Source organism: Mauremys mutica, chromosome 6 (assembly GCF_020497125.1).
Source record: "Mauremys mutica isolate MM-2020 ecotype Southern chromosome 6, ASM2049712v1, whole genome shotgun sequence".
Taxonomy (NCBI): domain Eukaryota; kingdom Metazoa; phylum Chordata; order Testudines; family Geoemydidae; genus Mauremys; species Mauremys mutica.
The window spans coordinates 32,179,479-32,204,401 of record NC_059077.1 but is presented as its reverse complement, the minus strand read 5'-3'; the positions used below and the strand labels follow the sequence as shown (position 1 = coordinate 32,204,401).

General features: G+C 46.5%; 1 protein-coding gene across 6 annotated transcripts in view; it reads left to right on the top strand.

Annotated features, from left to right (window-relative positions):
• The first annotated feature begins 2,748 nt into the window (after positions 1 to 2,748).
• The window catches only part of ARL15 (ADP ribosylation factor like GTPase 15), a 196,350-nt gene continuing 174,175 nt past the window's right edge, over positions 2,749 to 24,923 (top strand). For all 6 annotated transcript variants that reach the window (XM_045021552.1, XM_045021554.1, XM_045021551.1 and 3 more), the window contains exons 1-2: positions 2,749 to 2,932; positions 10,264 to 10,408. In XM_045021552.1, coding sequence (XP_044877487.1) covers positions 2,891 to 2,932; positions 10,264 to 10,408 — 187 coding nt within the window. In that variant the 5' untranslated portion in view covers positions 2,749 to 2,890. The remainder of the gene's footprint in view (positions 2,933 to 10,263; positions 10,409 to 24,923) is intronic.

Below are 24,923 nucleotides of genomic sequence, written 5' to 3'. Positions count from 1 at the left end.
AACATGAGTAATTATTCCTGCTGTGCTGAACTAAAGAAAACATAGTGTTCTGTAGCCCACCTTGTAACACACATGAATCATGATGGAGAAGCTTATTTTGGCTAAGCTCAGGACCTGCAAAATGATGGCGCTTAGCAAGCCTGTAAGCTCTAGGCTATTGTTGAAAAATCTGTACATGTCCTTCATCCTAACTAGAAATGACAAGTGGTGCCACATCTTTTAACTTTTGCACATTTATAGTCCTAAATGGTGTTTCTGATGCTTTTTCTCTGGTATTTCCCATCAGTTCTTAGTTTTTCTTTCAATATAATTACACGTTTGATTTTTTCTCTTTTTTTTTTAATGTGACAAAATTGTGTATTCGGAGCCTTTCAGTTATCTTTTTGAAACATTAGTCTTAAGTACAGTCGGTTTGGTACAGGGATGGACTGATGACCATTAAAATCTTCTGTGCGCTAAGACCAGCTAAAATCTTCTGTGCACTAATTAAAAATAGTAAGCATATTGGAGGAGAGGGGAAGGCAATACATTCTCTGAAGTGTGGTCTGCCAGTTATTCTCCCCTAGTGATATATTTTTTGGACAGGGAGAATGTATGTAATTTAGTGGAGTCTGAGGTTTTCACAAGACACTGAGGCTCCAATTCAGCAAAGCATTTAAGAACATGCTTAAGTTCATCTGTATTCAAGAAAGCATGTGTGCATGTGCTTATATACTTTGCTGAATTGGGGCCTTAATAACTTAACAGGGCTGGTTTAGTAATATACAGAGAAAGGGGGATACATTTTCCCCGGAAGCCGGGAGACGTCTTTCTTCCCATCCTCACTTTGAATTGAAGACTTCAACACAGAGAAATTAAACCTTGCTTGTGCTTTCAGATTGTAAGATTTTTCTGGCAGAGCCCTCCTCCCCACCTCCCATCCCCCTTTTTTTGGCACAGTATACAGTACCTATTGTACTGCAACATTTATATTTGTTGTTCCATAGATATACATTCTATAGTCAAATGTTGCATGAATTTTATTGTGACAAACAGCTTAGTTTACTGTATCTTCCTTCATTTTGTTCTTCCTTTTCTTCCTTAATCTCAGTTTATTTGTCTTGTTTTTCCTCTTTCCCTCCCTCATGTCCCATCTCTCTTCCTCTTCCTTTTCTTGTGTTGCACTCTTTGCCTCTTTCATATTTTTCTCTTATCTTTTTCATTTTTCTTCCACTAAGATCAAGACCCCTTTGCAGTCTTATGTAAGGTTATCATATCAACGGAACTCATTTTCTGTAAACTTGGCTTGTTTTGAAGATCTTATTGCGTTTTAGTCAACTTAGCCTGGCTACTGCACTGTGCTGTACTTTAATGTATGCAAGTTTGGTATAAGAAAGCCAGTTGCATCATGTTGCCTTAAGTGGCAAATAAAAATATAAAGGGAGATCATATTTTAACATACAAGCACAAGGAGACAGAATTAAGGATGAGCTTTCACCCTTAACTCTATTTCCTGAATATTTTGTGTGTGTGTTTATGTGCGCGCGAGAGAGATCAACTAAGCATGAAATTCCCTGCTTCTGTTAGTGCAACAAAAGAAACAGACAGGAGATGAGTCCAGAACAAAGCAGAAATAATGGAGGAGTATTTCATCTCAAAAAGGAGAGTGAAATGAGAAGTACAAGTAGGCGAAGAAAGACTGCCTGGCCTGAGGCAGTGCAGTGTGTTGGCAAGAAAGTAGTAGTTCAGGGACGTCTGCTGCCCAGAGCTGTGATCTCTGAGCAGCCCACATGTAAAAAATGTTTGGCCACTCCTGCTACAGACACAATATTTAATGCTTTCCCCAGAAGAAACCTCAGTAGGATTTTTTTAAAGGGCCACTGTTGAGGATTTTCAGCTCAAATACTGATCCACCTAAAACTGCAATAATCTGGTGAAGGTGGAAATTCCTAGGTAGGAATCTTACTGGCTATTGTTTTCCTATAACTCTTGCACATGATCACCAAAAAACATAGTTAAAAAAAATAGTGGTGCTTAATTTTGTACATTTTTCTGCAACAGCAATTAATTATTCCCTGTTTAGTGGGTAAATATGCACATTTCTTCAAGATACCGTTTTACTTTAGTTTCAACTCATATGCTTCCTTTACATGTGTTTTTTTTCTAGAATTTAACTCTCCCCTCTCCCCCTCCGCACCACACATGAATACACAGACCTTTGAGTGTGATATACTCTCAAAAAAGCATGGACATTTACAGTAAATATGTAATCCTCCTTTAAATATTGCATGTACATAGGATTCTCATTCTAGGGCCTTTCCTCCCCATTACGAAATGGGCCAGGACTCCCCAAACTCAGATCAGGATCCTGTGAGTTATGGCAGTTGGGCTGGAATCATAGAATATCAGGGTTGGAAGGGACCTTAGGAGGTCATCTAGTCCAACCCCCTGCTCAAAGCAGGACCAATTCCCAACTAAATCATCCCAGCCAGGGCTTTGTCAAGCCTGACCTTAAAAACCTCGAAGGAAGGAAATTCCGCCACCTCCCTAGGTGTAACCCATTCCAGTGCTTCACCATCTTCCTAGAGAAAAAGTTTTTCCTAATATCCAACCTAAACCTCCCCCACTGCAACTTGAGACCAGTACTCCTTGTTCTGTCATCTGGTACCACTGAGAACAGTCTAGATCCATCGTCTTTGGAACTCCCTTTCAGGTAGTTGAAGCAGGAGTCCCCTCCCCCCTTATTCCATTCCAACTGTTGCTGTCTGAGTTACCTTAGCCAGTCCCTGAATGTGCAGGAAAGAAGAGCTTTTTATGTCAGCTGTTCACAAGAAATTCTCAGAAATTCTTTACATAGTTCTTTACATCTTGGAGATGGCAATAATCTATGCCCTAAAGAGAAGGTGGGCTCATGGGAATCCTATGTGATACTTTGAAAGAAGCAGGATTACAGGTAAGTAATTTACTCTTTCACTTGCCAGTTATTCAACGATATTCCACTGTTGAGAGACGTGGGTGTTACTGGCCTGAAACTACAAACACTATTGTCTATTAATCGTAATTATATGATGTAGCAGTGGTTTACTCGGTCTGATATTGGATGCTCCTGCTGCCTCAGTTTCCCCATTTCTCAGCTTCAGTTACCCAGGCTGAGAAGACACTATGGTTCTCTTAGCCTGAAGTCTTTAGTGCTTTACTGGCTCCAGGGTGACTTAGCTCTTGGCCTGTGTTCACACCTTCTGGAGTAAATTATAATCTAATGGCAATACAAGTAAACATTTTCCACCTCAGATGCTTCTAGAACAAGCCCTTCTTCTAAGGGTCTGGGTCTATCATCCTTCAGTTTTTAGCTCTTCTGTTGATTGGAACCCAAGAGAGTGGGAAGCTGAGCTCAACACTCCTCCTTCCTTTTGTAGATAGAGGTGGATGCAGCACTTCGGAATGAGGTGATATAGGGGGATGTATGTGCTCCTTCTACTACAGGTTTCTGACCAAAGGACCCTATGTGATTTGGTTGTTTTGCCTTTAGCCACCAGAGTTCTTGCCTAGATCTCTTCCCATGTAAGCCTACTTCCGGCATCTCCTTTGTGTCTCTTCTCTATGCCTGAATACAGGCTGCTGTTATATCTTCCAGCCAGCCTTGTTTCAGTCACATTCTCCCCCATGACATGACTCTCATGTCCTGAGAGGTAACCTAGTAGCAGGTGAGGCTGAACTCAGACTCCACTGGAAGGGCCACCCCACCTTGTGACACCTGGTTACACTGCAAGGCAGTGTTAAGGGAATGGTGCATATCCATTTCTTAATGGCTTTTGATTTTTTAAGTTTAACCTTAACTCTGAATTTCCTGGGTTTATAACGCTTGTGTTTGGGATAATTACAACATCCCTGTAATGTATTTTACCCTAAGTTACTGTCAAATACTCTCAACGTTAACTCCATATTAATGTCGTTTTTATCTAGGAATTGCAATATATTGATGATGGCGTATGAAAAACTGTGCAGGGTTTTTCAGTATTACCATGTGACCAGTTGCATTGTGCCTATCACCTTGGATTTCTCATCAGTTGAAGAAAATTGAAAATGGCTCACATTGTTTCCATGGCTCCATTAAAAACTTTAAAGCTGTGGTATTACTTGTGCTCAAGTAGGCATTTGATACTTATAAAAAAGGATTTTTAAAAACTTTAAATTTTACAGCTTTTAAATTGAAGTAGTGTAAAAGAGACTTTCCTTTCACTAGAGCAAGTGCCAAAGAGTGCCCTGTAGTGCAACACTCATGAGTCCAGTACTTTGTTGAAACAATGGCAACACCTGTGCTACAAACACCCAGGAAGACTGGGATCGGTGATGAGAGTTTAGCCGTTGCTGATAATTCTTGTAACTTTTTAGCTTTACAGGGAAGCTATGAAGGCTGGGAAGCCTAAAACTAGCTCTTACCGGCTGTGTGTTTGTGGGCTCATGCACATAGTACTTCCTAATCTCCCTGTAGTCTTGGTTTTAGTGAACAGACTGGAAAATGAAATATAGCAGATTCTTGAATATTTCACTCCCGTGTCTACTTATGAGAAATAAAGCTGAAGACCTTTGTTTAAAACAAATTAAAAACATCTTTAATGCAATTGTTGAAAGTATGTGTACTTCTCATGCTGGTTAAATTCTGGACTGTTGATCTTATCTATGTCCATTTGTCACTTTGTTTAATTGTCAGTTTTTGACAGTTAATATTCTAAAGTCTAAAATTGGTCCCACAAAGTAAAGCTTATTCAATGTCCTTGTGAAAGTTGGCACACTCACCCAGAAGGTTGAGTTTGAGTACCATAAGAAGGGGAGTTCCAAGTGTGAGCCTGACAGTGCAACTCACTATTAGGACAGGGATTGCTGTTCTACTAGTGTCCCCTCTGCTCTTCTCTGGAAAAGGTTCGGAAAAGGGCAACAAAAATGATTAGGGCTATGGAACAGCTTCTGTATGAGGAGCAATTAATAAGACTGGGATTTCTCAGCTTGGAAAAGAGATGATATGATAGAGGTCTATAAAATCATGTCTGGGTGTGCAGAAAGTAAATAAGGAAGTGTTATTTACCCCTTCTCATAACACAAGAACTAGGGGTCACCAAATGAATTAATAGGCAGCACGTTTAAAACAAACAAAAGGAAGTATTTTTTCACACAACACACAGTCTACCTGTGGAACTCTTTGCCAGAGGATGTTGTGAAGGCCAAGACTATAACAGGGTTAAAAAAAGAACTAGATAAATTCATGGAGAATAGGTCCATCAATGGCTATTAGCCAGGATGGGCAGGGATGGTGTCCCTAGCCTCTATTTGCCAGAAGCTGGGAATGAGCGACAGGGGATGGATCACTTGATGATTACCTGTTCTGCTCATTCCCTCTGAGGCACTTAGCATTGGCCACTGTCGGAAGACAGGATACTTGGCTAGATGGACCTATGGCCGCTCTTATGTTCTTAGAGGAGATTAAACATCTCATAGCAGTTTCTGAAAAGAGTAGGGGACTATCCCAGTGTCCTGGGAAGAACAATATCAAGTATATAGTAAAATTTCAGTTGTGGGTAGTGGTGCTTTTTTGTTCTGTTTTTTTTGCAGTAAGTGGTTAATAATTTAGCCAATTGAACTTTTAAAGACTGTTGTAAGTGCAGAACTTTTACAACAGCATTTAATTTTATCTTCTGTTACTCTTACTGGCCCATCAGCTCACATAGCTTCTTGTTGCCCTAAGAAATATCTATAATCAAAACAGTAGCTGAGTGATGTTTTTAATGTACTCCGTGAGATCTCTGAATATGTAGTATCGTTTTAAATATTGCTTTTCATTTGGGGCAGGAAATGTGTCCAAAGATGTTTTGTGGAGTGCAGTGTTCACTTGGACTATTTACAGTAATTGTTATTTACAAGATCTCAAAATGCTTTACAATGTAATAAATCAGACCCAGGATTGCAAGGAATATGTATATAGATAAGATAAACGATTGTTGCATTCCACAACAGCACATACACACCTTTAAATATTAGAATGCATTTTACTGAGATAGGAATAACGACCTCATTGAGTGCGTTAAAAACAACATTCAGCTACTGGTTTTCATTGTAGATTTGGGGGTGAGAAGCAGCTACATGAGTTAATGGGTCTGTAAGAGCAACAGGAGATAAAATTAAATGTTGCAAAAGTTCTGCATTCACAACAGTCTTTAAAAGTTCAATTGGCTAAATTATTAGCCAGCTACTGCACACACATGTATGTGTGTATATACACACACCCTCTGAAATTTTACTGTATACAGGAACTCCTCACTTAACATTTTAGTTATGTTCCTGAAAAATGCAACTTTAAGTGAAATGATGTTAAACTAATCCAATTTTCCCATAAGATTTAATGTAAATGGGGGGGGGAGAGGGAGGAGGTTCCAAGGAAATATTTTTGGGCAAAGAAAAGGCGTTATATACAGTACTGTGGTTGGGAAGTGCCCCGGCTTACCCCACGCAGGCACAGCCTACTGCAGGCAAGGAGGTTAGGAAGCAGCAGCAGCAGCTTCCCCGGAGAAGAACAGGCGCTGACTTTGCTGGGAATGCTCCAGGCCCCCCTCTTCCTGTCCTTGCTCCACTCCAGGCTCACTTCTTCCCACCCCGACTCCACCTCCTCTCTGGAGCACGCCACATCCCTGCTCCTCTTTCCCTCTCCCGCCCCCCCCGGAAAGTCCTAAGCACTGCCAAACAACTGTTTAGTGGTGCTTAAGACTTTCTGGGAGAGAGGGGGAGGAGTGGAGACCCAGCGCTTCCCCGCTCCTCCGCCTTCCTCCCAGAAAGTCCTAAGCGCTGCTGAACAGCTGTTTGGCGGTGGGGGAAGCGCTGGGAGGGAGGGGAAGGAGTCGGAGAAGAGGAACTTGTGCTATGCTTCCTTATAAAGTTTCTGCTCTTCCACAGAATCTTAAAAGCAGTGGACAAAGCAGGCAGCCAAATGACTTTATAAGGGAGCATTGCACAACTTTAAATGAGCATGTTCCATAATTGAGCAGTTACGTAACTTTGAAACAATGGTAAGCGGGAGTAGGTTAAGTGAGGAGTTACTGTACTTGATATTGTCTTTCTAACAAGCACACAAATGTTTCTCATCAAGAGTTTTTTAACAAAAATTATTTGTGGAAATTTTCCTCTTTCACACATGGATGTGACTTACATGTTTTTTATTAACCTGAGATCTTTTGGGCCCACACCTGTGGAAAAAGAAAAATTGTTTTTTTAAACTTAAAACCTTATGACAACTAGGTGGTAGGCAACAGAGATGAGAGATTTAGGGATGACTCAATTTAAAGACCCTGTCTGCACTAAGACAATTTCCTGTGATTGACAGTGAGATATTAACTATTTGCTTTTTTTCTTCAATCCCCCACTCAGTCCACCAAAACAGGGTTGAAAATGATATGGCTAATTTTGACTGGACTTTCTCTGACCTGTGCTGATTGCTCCAACCTTCCCTCATGGTCTCTTCTCAACATCACTCCATGCCTGCCCATTTTACTCTTTCCCCCTGTCTTGTTCCCTTCACTCTTTTCCTTCAGTGTCCCATTTCCCATCTCTTTTCTTTCTACCCTCCTAAAGGTGGGGAAGGAATCATGGAACAAACATGTTTTTTTGCCATCACATTGTTCAATCTGCTTGTGTTATATTCCTTCCTTTAACCTATGTTTGTCTTGTCTATTTGGGCTGTAAGCAGTTTGGGGCAGGAGACTTTCTTTCTGTTCTGTGCCTAGCACAATGGAGTCCTGGTCCATGGCTGGGGCTCACAGGTGTTCTGATAATACAAACAATAATAAATATGGCTTCCAGAGCTGTGAGATCTGATCTCTGTAATGAATGTTCAAATGGCGTGGCCCGTTTTCATTAATAGCCAAACAATTTTCTACCCCTGCAGAGTGGGAAGGCAGTGATGGTTGCCCAGCATTGCTAAAAGATAACTTTTTCTTAATGTGAATGGCTATAGTTAAGTTTAAAATGTGTCTTGCTTATAAAACTATTGGCCAGTGAGATTGGTAAATATAGATTACTGGGCAATGGAAGTCTTAAAAATGGTTTTATAAAATCTTTAAACGTGTTACTGATGGTAGCACCTGAAATGTTTGCCAGTAGTATATTTGGCCAATGATAAAAAGTATGTCGCGTCTTTTAAGTTGTGGAAATATTTTCAGGCCAACACATTAAATGGTTTTGAGCACTTACTCCTTTTATTTCAACAAAATAAAACATTACATTCAATATGCAAGAAAATTCACTATTCATAAGACAAGAAAATAACAAACATTGCAGTAAAGGCTATATTCTTTCCATATACAAAAATTGATATTTTCTCTATTTAACTACATTAATTGGAAGTGAATATTTTTGGCCAAATCATATATTTTCACTTTGGCTTTTATAAAGGGAATAGAGAAGCTATGTTGACTAATGTGTGGAAACTGGCTCTGGAGGGGGGAAAAATAGTGAGTTTGTTTGATGTTGAATCTCAAGTTTCATTTAAAACTTGCTTGGTTCACAAATAAATCAGGAGTTTTCCTGTCACCATTGCATACTCTGCCTGGAATCTGAACGTCAGCCTGGATTCTTCCTATTTTATGTGCCATTGTTCTTTTGTTTATGAAGATTGTTTCTTTAGATTGGCTGGTGTAAGGAAACAAACCAATATGACTGCAGAATGAAACATTTTGCATTGGAATTGTGTATATTTGCGGTGTGTTAATCTTTATGCAGGCATAGACAAGAAAAAAATATGTAACAAGACTGATAATGCCAAATCCTGTCCTCAGACAGACCTATTATCTTCCACTCAAATAAATAGGTGCACATAGATATGAGAATTCAAGCCTTGATGTGTTTAAAATAACGAGGTTGAGTGTTACGCATATTGTTTTCAAAAGAACAATTAAAATGTTAACACTCCTGCAGTTTAAATTCATTATCAATAATATAACATTTAATCCAAAATAATCCCATTATAAATTTAGTATCATAGGATCATGTCTCCCTCTAGTGGGTGGCCTGTAATGTACTCACTTGCAATTTACAAGCAACAGTGTTAGTATTACTTTAGCTAGGTGGTAGACTCACATTTCTGGTGCTGAAGCTGCTGGATTTGATACCTAGTGAGGGATCTTACTGTGTGTGTGTGATTGTCTGTGTGTGTGTGTGTGTGTGTGTGTGTGTGTGTGTGTGTGTGTGTTTCAGATATGCAGACAGTCATGAATTGTCTATGCAATCACATTTTCTATCACTTGCTACAGCTTCTTTGTGCCCTACTCTTGGGGTAGTTGATACTGATGAGTGCTTGCTGAGAGAATGCTTTGATTTGGGCAGTGCATTTTATATACTTAAGTAAAATGTGGTGATCATTCATATTTGAATATAAATATTATGCAGAAGCCTTTAGCACTGGTTTTGTCAGAATGGTGATCTTTTAAATTGTTTGAAAAGATTTTACCTGTAATGCATAAATAAAGGTTTAAAGGACTAATTAAATTGCTGCACTGGCTCTTAAGAGTTGCCATAAGAAAGACATAGTTTAAGCAGTTTAGTACTTCATGCAGTCACACAATGATTAATTTACACCTCTCTATTGTATAGTGTGGTGAACAAAGTGTAAGTTCCGCCTAAGGTGTGTGCATTAATAAACCCACATAGTGTGTTGTGTGTTAACTGTTATAAAATATATCCTGAAAGCCAGTTCAAGCTGACTGTAAACTGGACATCATCCCCTTGAAGGTACAAGTAGGGGAATATTGGGGAGGGGATGAAGACAATGTCACCAAAGGATTTCCTCCCTTTCCTGAAGCTGCGACAACTGGGAGTGTCTGGCCAGCAGCAGCTCCAAAACTGCTCGCTAGTTGGGCCAGGTATGGCATTAGTTACAAATGTGAATAGCAGTTGCATCTCTTGCTGATTCTAATGATGGCAGCAAACATGGTTGGACAAATATTTGAATAGCATGCACGCTTGTCACGTTAAATGTGCATTTTTATGCTATTCAGGAAATTAAATCAGATTGCCCATCCCATGCATATCAGATCTAGTGTATTGATTTTTCACCTAGTGCTTTCTTAAAAATCTGGTTTTTAGACTCTGGTTGGGCTAATCATAGTCTAGTAAATGCTGATTGTACCAGGACATTTGGAAAAAAGAATATTTTGCTTGTCTTTGTTGCCTTTAATTTTGTGAATTGGAATTTTTAAATTTTGTTATAGAATATGTGAAGTCTTTTTTTCTTTTTCCTGGCAGTGTTTTAAAGCGCTTTGCTGCAAGGGACCACCACCTCCACGACCTGAATATGACTTGGTTTGTATAGGTCTCACTGGTTCTGGCAAGACAAGTCTACTGTCTCAGCTTTGCTGTGAAAGCCAAGAGAATATAGTTTCTACAACAGGTATGATGCTGCTGTCAGGAAGGTTTTTTTCAACCAAAAGTAATGTTTCTAATACTTTAGATAACTGTCAGTTAAATTATGCATTCCTTAATAATAATAATAATTAATAATTAAAAATTGAGGTGGTATTATCTCATATTTGTTTCTCTATTAATAATTCAAATGCACACAATGGAATGAAATGAAAAGGAATATGGGAACTAAATAATGAATATGTAGAATAAGCTAATCCTTGATACTTTTGTAGCCCAGAAATTTTGAGTTTACAGTGGCAATTTTATAAAGTTTGGTTCCTAATATATTTATATCAGTTACCCAAATGAACGTATTTATTCCCTTGGCTGCTGCTTACTTAGTCCCATGTTCGTTGTTCTACTGTGTGGGGTGTGTGTATAGTTTGAAAAGTGAGTGTGTTATCTTTTGTTTAAAGATGAACGGCTACACTAACTGGGTTAGATTTAAAGTGTGTGCTGAAGACTGTGTAGATCTTCAGCATAGTAATTCATTTTTAAAAATAATCTTTTAAACAGTGTTTAGAACTGAGTAATTAACAGAGATGCAAAGGCAGCTTACACTGGCAAAACTGAATTTAATTTAAAAATCTGGGGAATTTTCACAAAAACATACAATCTGGTGCATTTTAAAAGTGAGAGAGCTCTCCAGTAACATGGGTGGTATATCTAAATTGTTAATTTCTAAAGGTCCTATCCCCTGTGGATTTTTCCGTAGACACCAAAAAGGGAAGAAAGAAACCTTTGAAGCCTTATTCCTTAAGGGGCTTTGCTACATAGGCACAAAGTGAGGGGAAAAGGTGATAGTAAATGGGGTGAGATGAGGAAACTAGAGGATACACATTAGGACTTAAGTCCTTCCAAAGTCAGTCACTGCAGCACTGTGGAATGTGTAAGTAACCAAAAGAAAACTTAATCAATGGTCACGGCTAACCTGGTGGGTGAGGACAAAGTCACAAAGTTCAGCCACAACTATTTCACATTTGTGGACAATATACATCTTCAAGTCAGTGGCACTGCTATGGGTACCCGCATGGCCCCTCAGTATGCCAACATCTTTATGGCTGACTTAGAACAACGCTTCCTTAGCTCTCGTTCCCTAACGGCCCTACTCTACTTGCGCTACATTGATGATGATCTTCATCATCTGGACTCATGGAAAAGAAGCCCTCGAGGAATTCCACCGTGATTTTAACAATTTCCATCCCACCATCAACTTCAGCCTAGACCAATCCACACAAGCGGTCCATTTCCTAGACACTATTGTGCTAATAAACGATGGTCACATAAATACCACCCTATACCGGAAACCCACTGACCGCTATACTTACTTACATGCCTCCAGCTTCCATCCCGGTCACACCACACGATCCATTGTCTACAGCCAAGCTCTAAGATACAACCGTATTTGCTCCAATCCCTCAGACAGAGAGAAACACCTACAAGATCTCTATCAAGCATTCTTAAAACTACAATACCCATCTGCTGAAGTGAAAAAACAGATTGACAGAGCCAGAAGAGTACCCAGAAGCCACCTACTTCAGGACAGGCCTAAAAAAGAAAATAACAGAATGCCACTAGCCATCACCTACAGCCCCCAACTAAAACCTCTCCAGCGCATCATCAAAGATTTACAACCTATCCTTAAAGATGATCCCTCACTCTCACAGATCTTGGGAGACAGGCCAGTCCTCGCTTATAGACAGCCTCCCAACCTGAAGCAAATACTCACCAGCAACTGCACACCATACAACATAAACACTAACCCAGGAACCTATCCTTGCAACAAAGCCCGATGCCACCTCTGTCCACATATCCATTTAAGTGACACCATCATAGGACCTAATCACATCAGACACACCATCGGGGCTCGTACACCTGCACATCTACCAACGTGATATATGCCATCATGTGCCAGCAATGCCCCTCTGCCATGTACATTGGCCAAACCGGACAGTCTCTACGCAAAAGAATAAATGGACACAAATCTGACATCAGGAATCATAACATTCAAAAACCAGTGGGAGAACACTTCAACCTCTCTAACCACTCAGTGACAGACTTGAAGGTAGCAATTTTGCAACAAAAAACCTTCAAAAACAGACTCCAATGAGAAACTGCTGAACTTGAATTAATATGCAAACTAGATACAATTAACTGTGGCCTAAACAGAGACTGGGAATGGTTGGGTCATTACACTAATTGAATCTATTTCCCTATGTTAAGTTCTCCTCACACCTTCTATGGGCCATCTTAATTATCACTTCAAAAAGTTTTTTTTCCTCCTGCTGACGATAGCTCATCTCAATTGATTAGACTCTTCCTGTTGGTATGCATACTTCCACCTTTTCATGTTCTCTGTATGTATAAATATCTCCTGTCTGTGTGTTCCATTCTATGCATCCGAAGAAGTGAGCTGCAGCTCACGAAAGCTCATGCTAAAATAAATTTGTTAGTCTTTAAGGTGCCACAAGTACTCCTGTTCTTTTAATCAATGGTCAGTGTTTATTGCTGGTCATAGTCCTTTCTCTTTGGTCAGTGGAGGAGAGGAATGGAGCAGGAACAGGTTTAGATCGGAGATAAATTCTACAAAAACAGAGTGAAATAAAGGAGTTAAATATAAACAGACAACTAAAACTTATAAATGTATCTACAGGTCTGTCGCATCTTATGCTGGGGTTACATTCCGTGGTCAGCGCATAAAGCGAAAACTGCGTATAGTCAAAATGACCCTTGAAAATCCCTTAAATCACCCATAAAGTACTATGTATTGTATACGGCAATGTACAGTATATAATAGACTACATATGCAAAATATAATTTTACAGTATTTTTAATAACATAACACACACAGAAGAATGAAAGAATAAAAAATGAAAACAGTGCAGTATTGTAAACCTGAACAGTCACCAGTCTTGTACTGTACACACTCCAATGATTAGTCTTCCTCTTCCCCTGACAACACTATTATTGAGTCGTCAGGGCTTGATGTCGATCCAGGAGACAATGGGCCAGGCTTGGGTGATGGAGAGCGAGTCGTAGACGAAGTGGTTGGCTCTGGTTCAGCTCGAGAAGTTGATTGGGTAGGCTTTGCTGCTGCTGGTTGTTTTTTCTTTAAAAACATGGTGATTGGCAACTGTTGCTGTTGTCTCTTGAGCTCCTCAAACATTTCTTGGTATGGTCTCAAATCATCCGTAATACTATGTGTGATTTTGAGGCTTCGTTCCATAGAGGGATCATATTCAGAAATTAAATCATTTAAGTGTTTTGCTGCTTGGAACACTTCAGAAAATTTATGAAGATTCCAAGTTGCTGGCTCTTCCTGTTCGTCATCATCTTCGTCTTCTCTAGATAATTTTATCAGTTCTTCTAACTCTTCATTAGTCAATGTTTCTCTATGGCCCTCAATTAATTCCTCAATTTCTTCCTCGAGGATGTTGACGAAGCCATCACCACCCACTTGCCTGGCCACCTGAAGAATGAGTTGCACTTCTTTATCAATGGGGAAACCCTTAAAATCACTTACACAGTCTTCCCATAGGTTTCACCAACATGCATTGACTGTTTCAGGCTTCATTGCATCCATTGCCTGTTTAATATAAGTGATGCAATCAGCAATGTTGAAGGACTTCCAGCACTCCATCACATTAACATTGGGATCGGCATCCATAGCGGTAAGGATCTGTGAGAATGTAAGCCTCATTTTCATTAGCTTTGAAACAGCTAATGACGCCTCGGTCGAGAGGTTGGAGGATGGAGGTGGTATTGGTGGGGAGAAAGACGACTTCAACATCATTATGCGCAAACTGGAGTGCCGCAGGATGGCCAGGAGCATTGTCTACGATCAGCAACACTTTAAAGTCAAGTCCTTTTTCTTCAAGGTACTGCTTGACCTCCAGAATGAAACACTTGTGGAACCAATCCAGAAATAATGCTGCCATCACCCAAGCCTTTTTATTTGATTGCCAGAACACAGGCAGGAGATTTTTGTTCTTGCCTTTTAGTGCATGGAGATTTGCAGCCCTGTAGAGCAAGCCCGGCTTTATTAAATGCCCAGCCGCATTGCCGCAAAGCAACAGAGTCACACGGTCTTTAGCTGCTTTGAAGCCAGGGGTTGTCTTTCTGATTTTGAAATGTAAGTGTGGGTGGGCATTTTTTTCCAGAAGAGCCCAGTCTCATCAGCATTAAAAACTTGTTCTGGAAGATAGCCCCTTTCCTCTGATTTTCTTTAATTGTTCGGGGTAGGCTTTTGCTGCATCCTCATTGGCAGATGCAGCTTCACCAGTAGTCTGCACGTTTTTGAGGTTGAAGCGGTTCCTAAAACTGTTAAGCCAACCTTGGCTGGCTTTGAATTCCTTCTTATCAGAAGGCTGTCCCTCTTCGGTGGGAGGTTTGAACAGCGCATAGATGCTAAGAGCCTTTTCTCGCAACATGTTGCCATTGATAGGCACATGTTCTTCTTCGAGTGATTGCTCCTATGCATTCCATTGTAGGTGTGCGCGCCGGAACATTTTTACCCTAGCAACTCCGGCGGGCTGGCTGGCGCCCCCTGGAGTGGCGCCGCTATGGCGCCCATTATATACCCCAGCCGGCCCGTCCGCTCCTCAGTTCCTTCTTCCCGCCCGTGACGGCAGTTGGAACAGTGGAGTGCTCCCTTACCTCCACAACCCTAGTGTTTCTCCATAGTTATAGTGTATATAGTGTTAGTAATTAGTTAAGTTCTTGTTATAGTTGTGTATATATATATATAGTGTATAGTGTTAGTAGTTAGGGAATTAGAGGGCTTACCCCTCTTCTTCCGCCCCGGTGCGGGCGTATGCCCGGAGCACCGGGATTCAAGCCCTGCGCGGCTTGCCAGCGGCCCATGCCGGTCAGCGACCCGCACGACTCCTGCCTCCGCTGCCTCGGAGAGTCGCATAGACCAGATAAGTGCCCGATTTGTGTGGCCTTTAAGCCTCGTACGAGGAAGGAGCGGGACTCCCGGCTGAAACAATTACTGATGGAGTCTGCGCTCCAACCTCCGGCGCTGGCTCCATCGGCGCCGAAGCCTACCTCCACGAGCAGCGCACCGGCAGCACCGAGCCGCTCCGGTACCGAGCCGGCACCGAAGACCCGGCGCCGCTCCCTCTCCCCGGGGAGGAAGCACAAGGTGCCGAAGACGGCCACTGCAAAACAGCAGCGGAAGCCGTTAGCCCAGCCGCCTCCGACGAAAATGGTGCAGGCTGAGGCAGTGCACGCAAAGTGCACCGGGCCGTTGACTCCGGCGCCGCAAGGCCCGTCGAGTCCGGCACCGCCCAGCTCCCCGGTGCCCACCGAGGAGGAGCTGAGGATCCCGTCGACGCCTGAGGCGTTCGCGACGGCAAGGGAGCTAATCGACCTGACATCGGCTCCGTCCCATCAGCCGCCGGCACCAACGGTGCGGACACTTAAGTCCCTCGGCAAGCCTGCGATGATTCGTCCTCCATCCCCGGGCGACCGAGGCGACCGCGGCTCCAGGATCCGGACTCGATCCCGGTCCCTCTCGCGGAGACGGTCACCGCCGCACCGCTCCCCATCCCGCCGGCGATCGACATCGCGACGCCTCTCAGCGTCTCGGCACCGGTCGCAGTCCCGGCACCGCTCTCCATCGCGGGGCCGGTCGTACTCCCGGCGGCACTCCAGGTCCCGGTCGAGAAGTCACCGGCACCGCAGCAGGTCCGCGTCCAGGCACCGCGGACATCAGAGGGGCTCCCGCAGCCGTTCAAGGCGCCGCAGATCGAGATCAAGATCTGTTTCCCGGCACCGCCGGTCGAGCTCCCGCCGCCGTAGGTCGACCTCCCGGCGCCGTCGATCTCCTTCCCGGCACCGGAGATCTAGCTCCCGCCGCCGTCGCTCCAGCTCCCGGCACCGTGCGGAACGAAGGTCCCGCTCACCACTTGCCTCCCGAGACAGCCGGCACCGACCTTCGGCACCCGAGGCTCGTCTCACGCCGGCGCCCGATGCCCGCCCAGGCGCCGCCACTGCTCCACCCTGGCCTTCAAGGGAACCCTCCGTGGCCTCCCCTCAGGGCAGTGCGGTGGACTTCAGAGCCGGGTCACTTCCACCGGACCATGGACCCCAGTATTGGGGGCATTGGGTACCCTGGGCGCAGTACGAGCAGGCACCTCCCCTGCCACCCAGACAGCCGGGCTCGGTGCGGTCGGTGCCAGTGGCCACCATCAGTAGACCCCCCCCGTCTCCACCGACTCAAGCCGATGCCCACGACCCACCGTTAGGGCAGGACTCACTGCCACCGGATCACCAGGCGGTGGAACAGCAACATGAGGAGGTGCTGCCGGGCCACTCCTCGTCCTCCTCTCCCGATGAGGCGGTGGCAGGGGCGTCGCCATCAGAGCCCCCGCCTATTGACCTCAGGGCGCACCAGGACCTCCTCCAAAGGGTGGCGAAAGCCATTAATTTGCCCATCGACGAGGTCCAAGAGGTCGAGGACCCTATTACCGATGTGGTGGGAGACGAGACCCCCGTCAGAGTGGCGCTCCCGTTTATCCGCACCATCCAGAAAAACAATACCACCATTTGGCAGTCACCTTCCTCCGTCACCCCCACGGCGCGCGGCGTGGAAAGGAAGTATTCGGTCCCCCCCAAGGGGTATGAATATCTGTACGTACACCCCACCCCAGACTCGCTGGTGGTCCAGTCAGTCAATGACCGCGAGCGTCACGGTCAACCTGCCGCTGCGCCGAAGTCCAAAGAGGCCCGGCGCATGGACTTATTGGGGCGTAAGGTTTATTCGGCGGGGGGTCTCCAACTCCGCATCGCTAACCAGATGGCCCTCTTGTCCAGATATCTTGGGGTGCCTCGCGAAATTCAAGGAGCTGACCCCTCAGGACTCCCGCCCCGAGTTCTCGGCGCTGCTGGAAGAGGGCAAGTTAACCTCCAGAAACCTGATTAAAGCGGCCGTGGACGCAGCGGACTCAGGGGCTAGAACGGTGGCATCCGGAGTGACGATGCGCCGCATTGCGTGGTTGCAGTCTTCCACCCTCCCACCGGAGGTCCAGTACACCCTCCAGGACCTCCCGTTTGACATGCAGGGCCTGTTTTCCGAAAAAACGGACGCCAGAATTCAGACCCTAAAAGACGGGAGGGTCGCAATACGGACGCTGGGCATGCACACGCCGGCCACGCAGAGGCGTTCGTTCCGTCAGCAGCCCTACCGGCCCTTCAACCACGCCAGGACTCGGCCGTTTAACAATCGCCGCACGGCCCCCTTCCGCCGTAGACCGTCGGGGGGCGGCGCAACCAGGCTCAGGGCTCGTCCAAGGCTCCGCAGGCGCAGAAGCCGGCCTTTTGATGGGACGCCCGAGGACGGCCCACCACTCTTCCCCCAGGATCCATCCCTTTTGTTTTCGAATCGTCTTTCCCGCTTCCTTCCGGCGTGGTCTGCTATAACATCGGACAGCTGGGTCCTCAGCACCGTCCAGCACGGCTACCGCCTACTGTTTATTTCGCCCCCTCCCTCCCACCCACCTTCCCCGTCCCTCTTCAGGGACCCCTCTCACGAGCAAGTCCTCTTACAGGAGGTCCAGTCTCTGTTGAGCGTGGGTGCCATCGAGGAGGTGCCTCTCTGCAGGCGGGGCAGGGGATTCTACTCCAGATATTTCCTCATCCCCAAGGCGAAAGGAGGTCTACGTCCCATCTTAGACCTCCGGGAGCTGAACAAGTACCTCCGCAAGCTCAAGTTTCGGATGGTAACCTTGGGGACCATTATCCCTTCCTTGGATCCGGGAGACTGGTTTGCCGCCCTCGACATGAAGGACGCTTACTTTCATGTGGCAATTTACCCCCCCCACAGACGCTACCTGCGCTTCATGGTCGACGAGACCCACTACCAATTTGCGGTGTTACCCTTCGGCCTCTCCACTGCCCCGAGGGTATTCACCAAATGCATGGCGGTCGTGGCCGCAGCTCTCCGTCGGCGCGGAATCCACGTGTACCCATATCTCGACGACTGGCTGATTCGGGGTCGCTCTCAAGAGTTGGTGGCAGCCCAGGTGTCCGAGATACTGCACCTGTTCCGGTCTCTCGGCCTCCTCGTCAACGCCGAGAAGTCCCAATTAGTTCCGACACAGCGCCTGGAGTTCATAGGAGCGGTCCTAGACTCCAACCTCGCCAGAGCCTGCCTCCCTCGTCCTCGCCATGAGACGATGGTCTCGCTCATCCGGGCCCTGCAGGCCTTCCCTTCCACGACGGTGCGGTCCTGCCTCCGCCTGCTGGGTCACATGGCGGCGTGCACTTTTGTGACCGCGAACGCGAGGCTGAGGCTTCGTCCGTTCCAGATGTGGCTGACGTCAGTGTACCGCCCCCACCGCGACCCTATAGATATGGTGGTCACGGTCTCGGACCCCACTCTCCGGACGCTCACCTGGTGGCTGGATCCGGAGGTGGTCTGCGCAGGGGTTCCGTTCCGCCCCCCTCGCCCGTCGGCCACCCTGACCACAGACGCTTCGGCGCTTGGATGGGGGGCCCACATGGGAGACCTGCACACCCAGGGTCTCTGGTCGGCCCAGGAACTCTCCCTCTACATCAACGTTCGGGAGTTGAGAGCGATCCGCTTGGCTTGTCTCACCTTTCTAGCACACCTCCGGGACCGCTGCGTAGCGGTGTACACGGACAACACGGCGGCCATGTTCTATCTGAACAAGCAGGGCGGGGCCCGATCCTCCCTGCTGTGCAAGGAGGCGATGCTCCTATGGGACCTGTGCGTGACCCACTCGATTCGCCTCGAAGCCTTCTTTCTACCAGGAGTGCAGAACACGCTGGCCGACCGTCTGAGCAGGTCCTTCGCCTCCCACGAGTGGTCCCTTCGCCCCGATGTGGCTCATACCATCTTCCGGAGGTGGGGATTTCCCCAAATAGACCTGTTTGCCTCCAGGACCAACAGGAAGTGCCACAGGTTCTGTTCGTACCAGGGTCGGGCTCCGGACTCCATCTCCGATGCGTTCCTCATGCCCTGGACGGGCCCCCTCCTATACGCGTTCCCCCCGTTCCCGCTGGTCCACCGAGTGCTACTCAAGCTGCGGAGGGACAAGGCCCGCGTCATACTCGTCGCTCCGGCCTGGCCGAGGCAGCACTGGTATACCCTGCTCCTCGAGCTCTCGATTCGGGATCCCATTCCCCTGCCGTTATGGCCGGACCTCATCTCTCAGGACCTCGGCAGGCTTTGTCACCCGAACCTGCAGTCGCTACATCTTACAGCCTGGTTCCTGAGTGGTTGACCGACGCAGAAAGGGGTTGTTCGGCGGCGGTACAGCAAGTCCTGCTTGAAAGCAGGAAACCCTCGACACGCTCTACCTACCTCGCAAAGTGGAAACGCTTTGCGCTTTGGTGCGATCAGCGAGGTCTTAACCCGTTCTCGACCCCTATCCAGACAGTCCTCGATTACCTCTGGTACCTGAAAGGCCAAGGTCTTGCGATCTCGTCCCTGAAGGTGCACCTGGCGGCTCTGTCGGCCTTTCGGCCCGCTATAGATGGTCGCTCCGTCTTTTCCAACCCAATGGTTGCCCGCTTCCTCAAGGGATTGGACCGTCTCTACCCTCAGGTGCGTCCGCCTGCTCCGACTTGGGATCTGAACCTGGTTCTCACCCAGCTGATGCGGCCACCCTTCGAGCCCCTGGCCACGTGCTCTTTGCGCCATCTCACCTGGAAGACGGCCTTCCTCGTGGCAATCACATCCGCCAGACGAGTCTCCGAACTCCGCGCCCTGACAGCAGGTCCCCCATATACCGTCTTCCACGGGGACAAAGTGCAGCTTCGGCCACATCCGGCCTTCCTTCCCAAGGTGGTGTCGGCCTTCCATCTTAATCAGGAGATCTTCCTCCCGGTTTTCTTTCCAAAGCCGCACGCCTCCCCTCGTGAGCAGCAGCTCCACACCCTGGACGTCCGTAGGGCCCTCGCCTTTTACATCGACCGGACAAAGTCCTTCCGGCATTCCTCCCAGCTCTTTCTGGCAATTGCTGAGCGCATGAAAGGCGAGCCAGTTTCCTCACAACGGATTTCATCCTGGGTAACGTCCTGCATACGGGCGTGCTACGAGCTTGCTCGCGTCCCCCCCTGCCGACTCACTGCGCACTCGACCAGGGCGCACACCTCATCGGCCGCCTTCCTGGCCCATGTTCCCATCCAGGACATCTGCAGAGCGGCCACATGGTCTTCAGTCCACACCTTCGCCTCCCACTACGCGTTGGTGCAGCAGTCTCGAGACGACGCAGCCTTCGGCTCTGCGGTATTACACTCCGCCACGTCTCATTCCGACCCCACCGCCTAGGTAAGTCTTGGGAATCACCTACAATGGAATGCATAGGAGCAATCACTCGAAGAAGAAAAGACCGTTACTCACCTGTAGTAACTGGTGTTCTTCGAGATGTGTTGCTCCTATCCATTCCAGACCCGCCCTCCTTCCCCACTGTCGGAATAGCCGGCAAGAAGGAACTGAGGAGCGGACGGGCCGGCTGGGGTATATAATGGGCGCCATAGCGGCGCCACTCCAGGGGGTGCCAGCCGGCCCGCCAGAGTTGCTAGGGTAAAAATGTTCCGGAGAGCCGTGCACGCGCGGCGCGCACACCTACAATGGAATGGATAGGAGCAACACATCTCGAAGAACACCAGTTACTACAGGTGAGTAACCGTCTTTTTACGGTTCATGTCTTCCAGCCATAAGTTTAATGACTGAGTACTGTAATGGGAACAGCAGATTCGCTTCTCCCATCTCTCACTCACTCCGGGGCAGACACACTATTTAAACTTTTTTTTTTTTTTTTTTTTGGCCAACTCTCCAGGGTTACTATAGAGGAGACCCTTATCACAGGCCTAAAGACATGCTGTTTCTGTCAAGTCCCCCCCCCCAAAATATTTTAGCTGGTGGAATCGCCCGTATTTTTTTTCTCCCGACTGCGCAAAGCTGAAATCGTGCATGTTAAATGCGCGTAAGATGCGACAGACCTGTTTTTAAGCAAGAAGCTTAAAAACAAACATAGGAGAACCAGGATGCCTGGCAATAAGAGATGATTGTGACACACTAGGCATTAATGAAAAATGGTGAAATGACAGAAACAAATACCTGGGTATAAAATTAATAAGAAGGAGAGATTAGGTCATAGAGGAGGGAGAGCAATCTTGTAATTTTTTTTCTAGTTATGTGACCCTAGTGATTGAGTAAAGTTGATTTGTTAGTGTAATAGGGAAGGGGTGTGTGACAGTGTTTGTGTGAGGAGTTGGTGTATGTAGGTATGTGTTTCATATACACCTCTACCCCGATATAATACGACCTGATATAACACGGATTCGGATATAACGCGGTAAAGCAATGCTCGGGGGGCTGCACACTCCAGCAGATCAAGCAAATTTGATATAATGGGGTTTCACCTATAACGCAGTAAGATTTTTTTTTTTTGGCTCCAGAGGACAGCGTTATATCGGGGTAGAGGTATATGTGGTTTTGAGTTTTGCATTCTAGTCCATGAGCAGCCTTAATTGGTTTTCATGGTGTGCTCAATATCCTCACATTTTAATAATTTAAATAAAATAGAAAGGTAAGAAATTTAAAAGTGATTCAAGGTAATACTGTTTCTTACACAATGTGTACTTAACCCATGGAATTCATTGCCATTACAGTTATATCATATAGACTTTAAAAGGGATAAAACCCTTCTGTTTCAAGGCATAAGCCAACATCCAGCTCACGTGGTTAGGAAGAAACTTGCTGTATGGGCAGGTTATTCCATAATTTGATCTCTGCAGAGTTTCTTGCATCTTCCTCTGAAGCATCTGTTATTGGCCAGGGTCAGAACCAGAATACTGGAAGCCACTGGTCTGTCCTGGTATGTCAGGTCCTCTGTTCTGTTCAGCAACAAATATAGTGCTGGATTGGCAAACTTGGGCAGTCCTCAGAATTGTACCTGACCAAACCACTTCAGAGATATTGCATGTGTAAACATGTTGATACTGCATGTGCTATACTAGAAGTTAGGAGCCCCAAACTCCACTTCCCCAGCTTCCTGAAGGGGTGCTTTCCTCTAAATCCCCCTCCCCTTCCAATTCACTTGATCCAATCAGTGTCCCTTCTGTAACAAGTACTTGAACTGGATATCTGCCATATTAACCTAACCTCCCTGACCTGCTGTGGGGGAGGTGAAGAAACCCTCTCCACCTTGCCCTATCTGGTGATGAGGGAAAAATTCCTTCCCAGCCCTCAAGGAAAAAGGGCGACTAGCATAATGCCCATAGTAGATCTTAAAGAAACCCAATTCTACTCCGATTCCATGGATGGGAAGGGTGGGTGTTTGCCCTGCCTCAGTATGTGGTTCCTGTCAGGGTCCTTGACTGAGGTGTCCCCCAATATCCAGGGCCACTCTCTATCTAAAAGTCCTTTGCCTTAGATCGCAGCCTCCTAATTGCTGCACATATAGCTTGGATACTGTGCCTGTTTCCCCAGTTTTGGCTGCGGTTTAGCTTCAGCAACATTGGGCTGTGATCCAGTTTCCACTGGAATCTTGGCCACAGCCATCCTGGGCCATGCCTCAGTTTCCCCAGAGTTGGTTCTCAGTATCTGCTGGGACTGTGGCCATAACAACCCTGATCTGGACCTTCCCATCTCCCCCCCCCCCCCAGTGTTGGTCCCCAATTTATGCTGGAATCTTGGCTTCAGACACACCCTGAGCTGTGCCTCAGTTTTTCCAAATTTCGTTCCCAGTTTCGACTGGAGTATTGGCTGCAGATGCCCTGAGCTGTGCCTCAGTTTCCCCAATTTCTGTTAACTACCGAGGTGCTTGCTATACATATGCTCCCCTCACAGAGGGAACACTCTCAATGGTCTGTGGCCCCATCCCTAAGTTCCTTCTGCGAGATGGAACACTCGGAGGTGTTTGATTTGTAACATTCTGCCTGCCATTGCTCTGCTGCAACCTGGTCCCAGACCTCTGCAAAGCTTACAGAATGCTGTACCCCTTAGTGTCTGGACTCTAGGACTTGGGGAATCCCTGTAAGAAATTCCAAACTGTGGGAATGTCCCTTTATCTCCCCTATTCTCCTTCTTGCCCCTCACAGCTCTATGGTGGTGAGAGTCCACCCATCCACCCTTCCCCTTGTAAGAGGGACCACACAACTCTGTGGTGAGTAGAGGGTGCTGCCATACTAGCTGTCACACTGGACAACCTTCCTCCCATCATACGCGCACTTGCTCTGCAGTGGGGTGAGAGCTCAGGCAGCCTTTCTGTCCCCCTCTGTGCCCCCTCATTGCTGGTGGGGGGGACACCCATTCATTATGCTGCGTTAAGGAGGGGCCTAGTCAGCCTCCCCTGCAAGGAGCTACCTGGCCTTTCTCCTCTGGCTCAAACGGTTGCTGCTCCAGGCTTTCCCCCAACACCCATATGTTTCCCTGGCTGCCCTTCCCCACTGCACATGGTCCTGCATATGAATTGGGGGTAAGGTGGGAGAGAGGGAGTTCAGCTTGGTCCTCAACCCCCAGGCCCTGGCCAAGGAAAACCTTCTTTGGGTCCTGTAGTGCCTCCCACTGCTGCTGCTACTGTCCTTTCTGCATTTTTGTGATCCTGGGGTGACTTCACTCTGCCCTCACTGAGGCCCTACTGGTCACCCTGAGACTCCTGGAAACCCCCAAAAGTGTGTGGTGCTCCTCAGGCTCCTCTGCTGCTGCCTGGCAATTAGTGGGAGCCTGGTATTCTCCCCTCATATTAACCAGAGACCAGAGGACCCTCTAGGCAAACTAGGCAGCTGCCTAGAGCAGCAATTTCTGCCTAGGTGCCAGAGGCAGCTGGGCCCAACCAGACTGGTGCTTGGGACCCAGTGTGCTGGGTTACAGTGCCACTCATTCAAACTTGGCCAGGCCAAACCAGAGCGAATGGTGGTGCAACCTGAGGCATGGCCCCACCATTTCTACTGTAACCACCAAACCATCAGAAAGCTGGCTGTGCGCCCCCTTCCCTCCCCAATTCAGAGCCTCTGTTCTAGGGGATGGAAGGGGTTTAGTACACTGAAGTTTGGCCTATGGCAGCAGATTGTCATGAGCAGTGCTTCTTCCTATGTATCGGGGATCTTGTTCCGTTTATAGTTTATAAAGGGCTAATAAATGATTGATCAATGTTTTAATAAAAGGTTGGACTAAATCTGTAACAATTTATTAATCAGTCAATGGGTTGGTTATAAACGTACATAACACCTACTGAAGTGTTTGTAACCATCTAGAGTACATACTACTCATGTCTGTAACAGGGTTGTAATGTCTACTGCATAATTTATTAACCCTTTATCAACATATTAAGAGTGACCAAGAAAAGCATACTTTAAGTAAAACAACGTATGCAGTTCAATTTATTTTCCTAGTCTCTTTCTATGTTAAAAATCCTAGAATGGTTACCTAATATTATTAGTATTAATGCAAAACTTCAGTTTCAGTAAAATTTTTTAATGGGGATTTCCAAAAAACATGCACGTTCTATCAACTTCTATTTTTT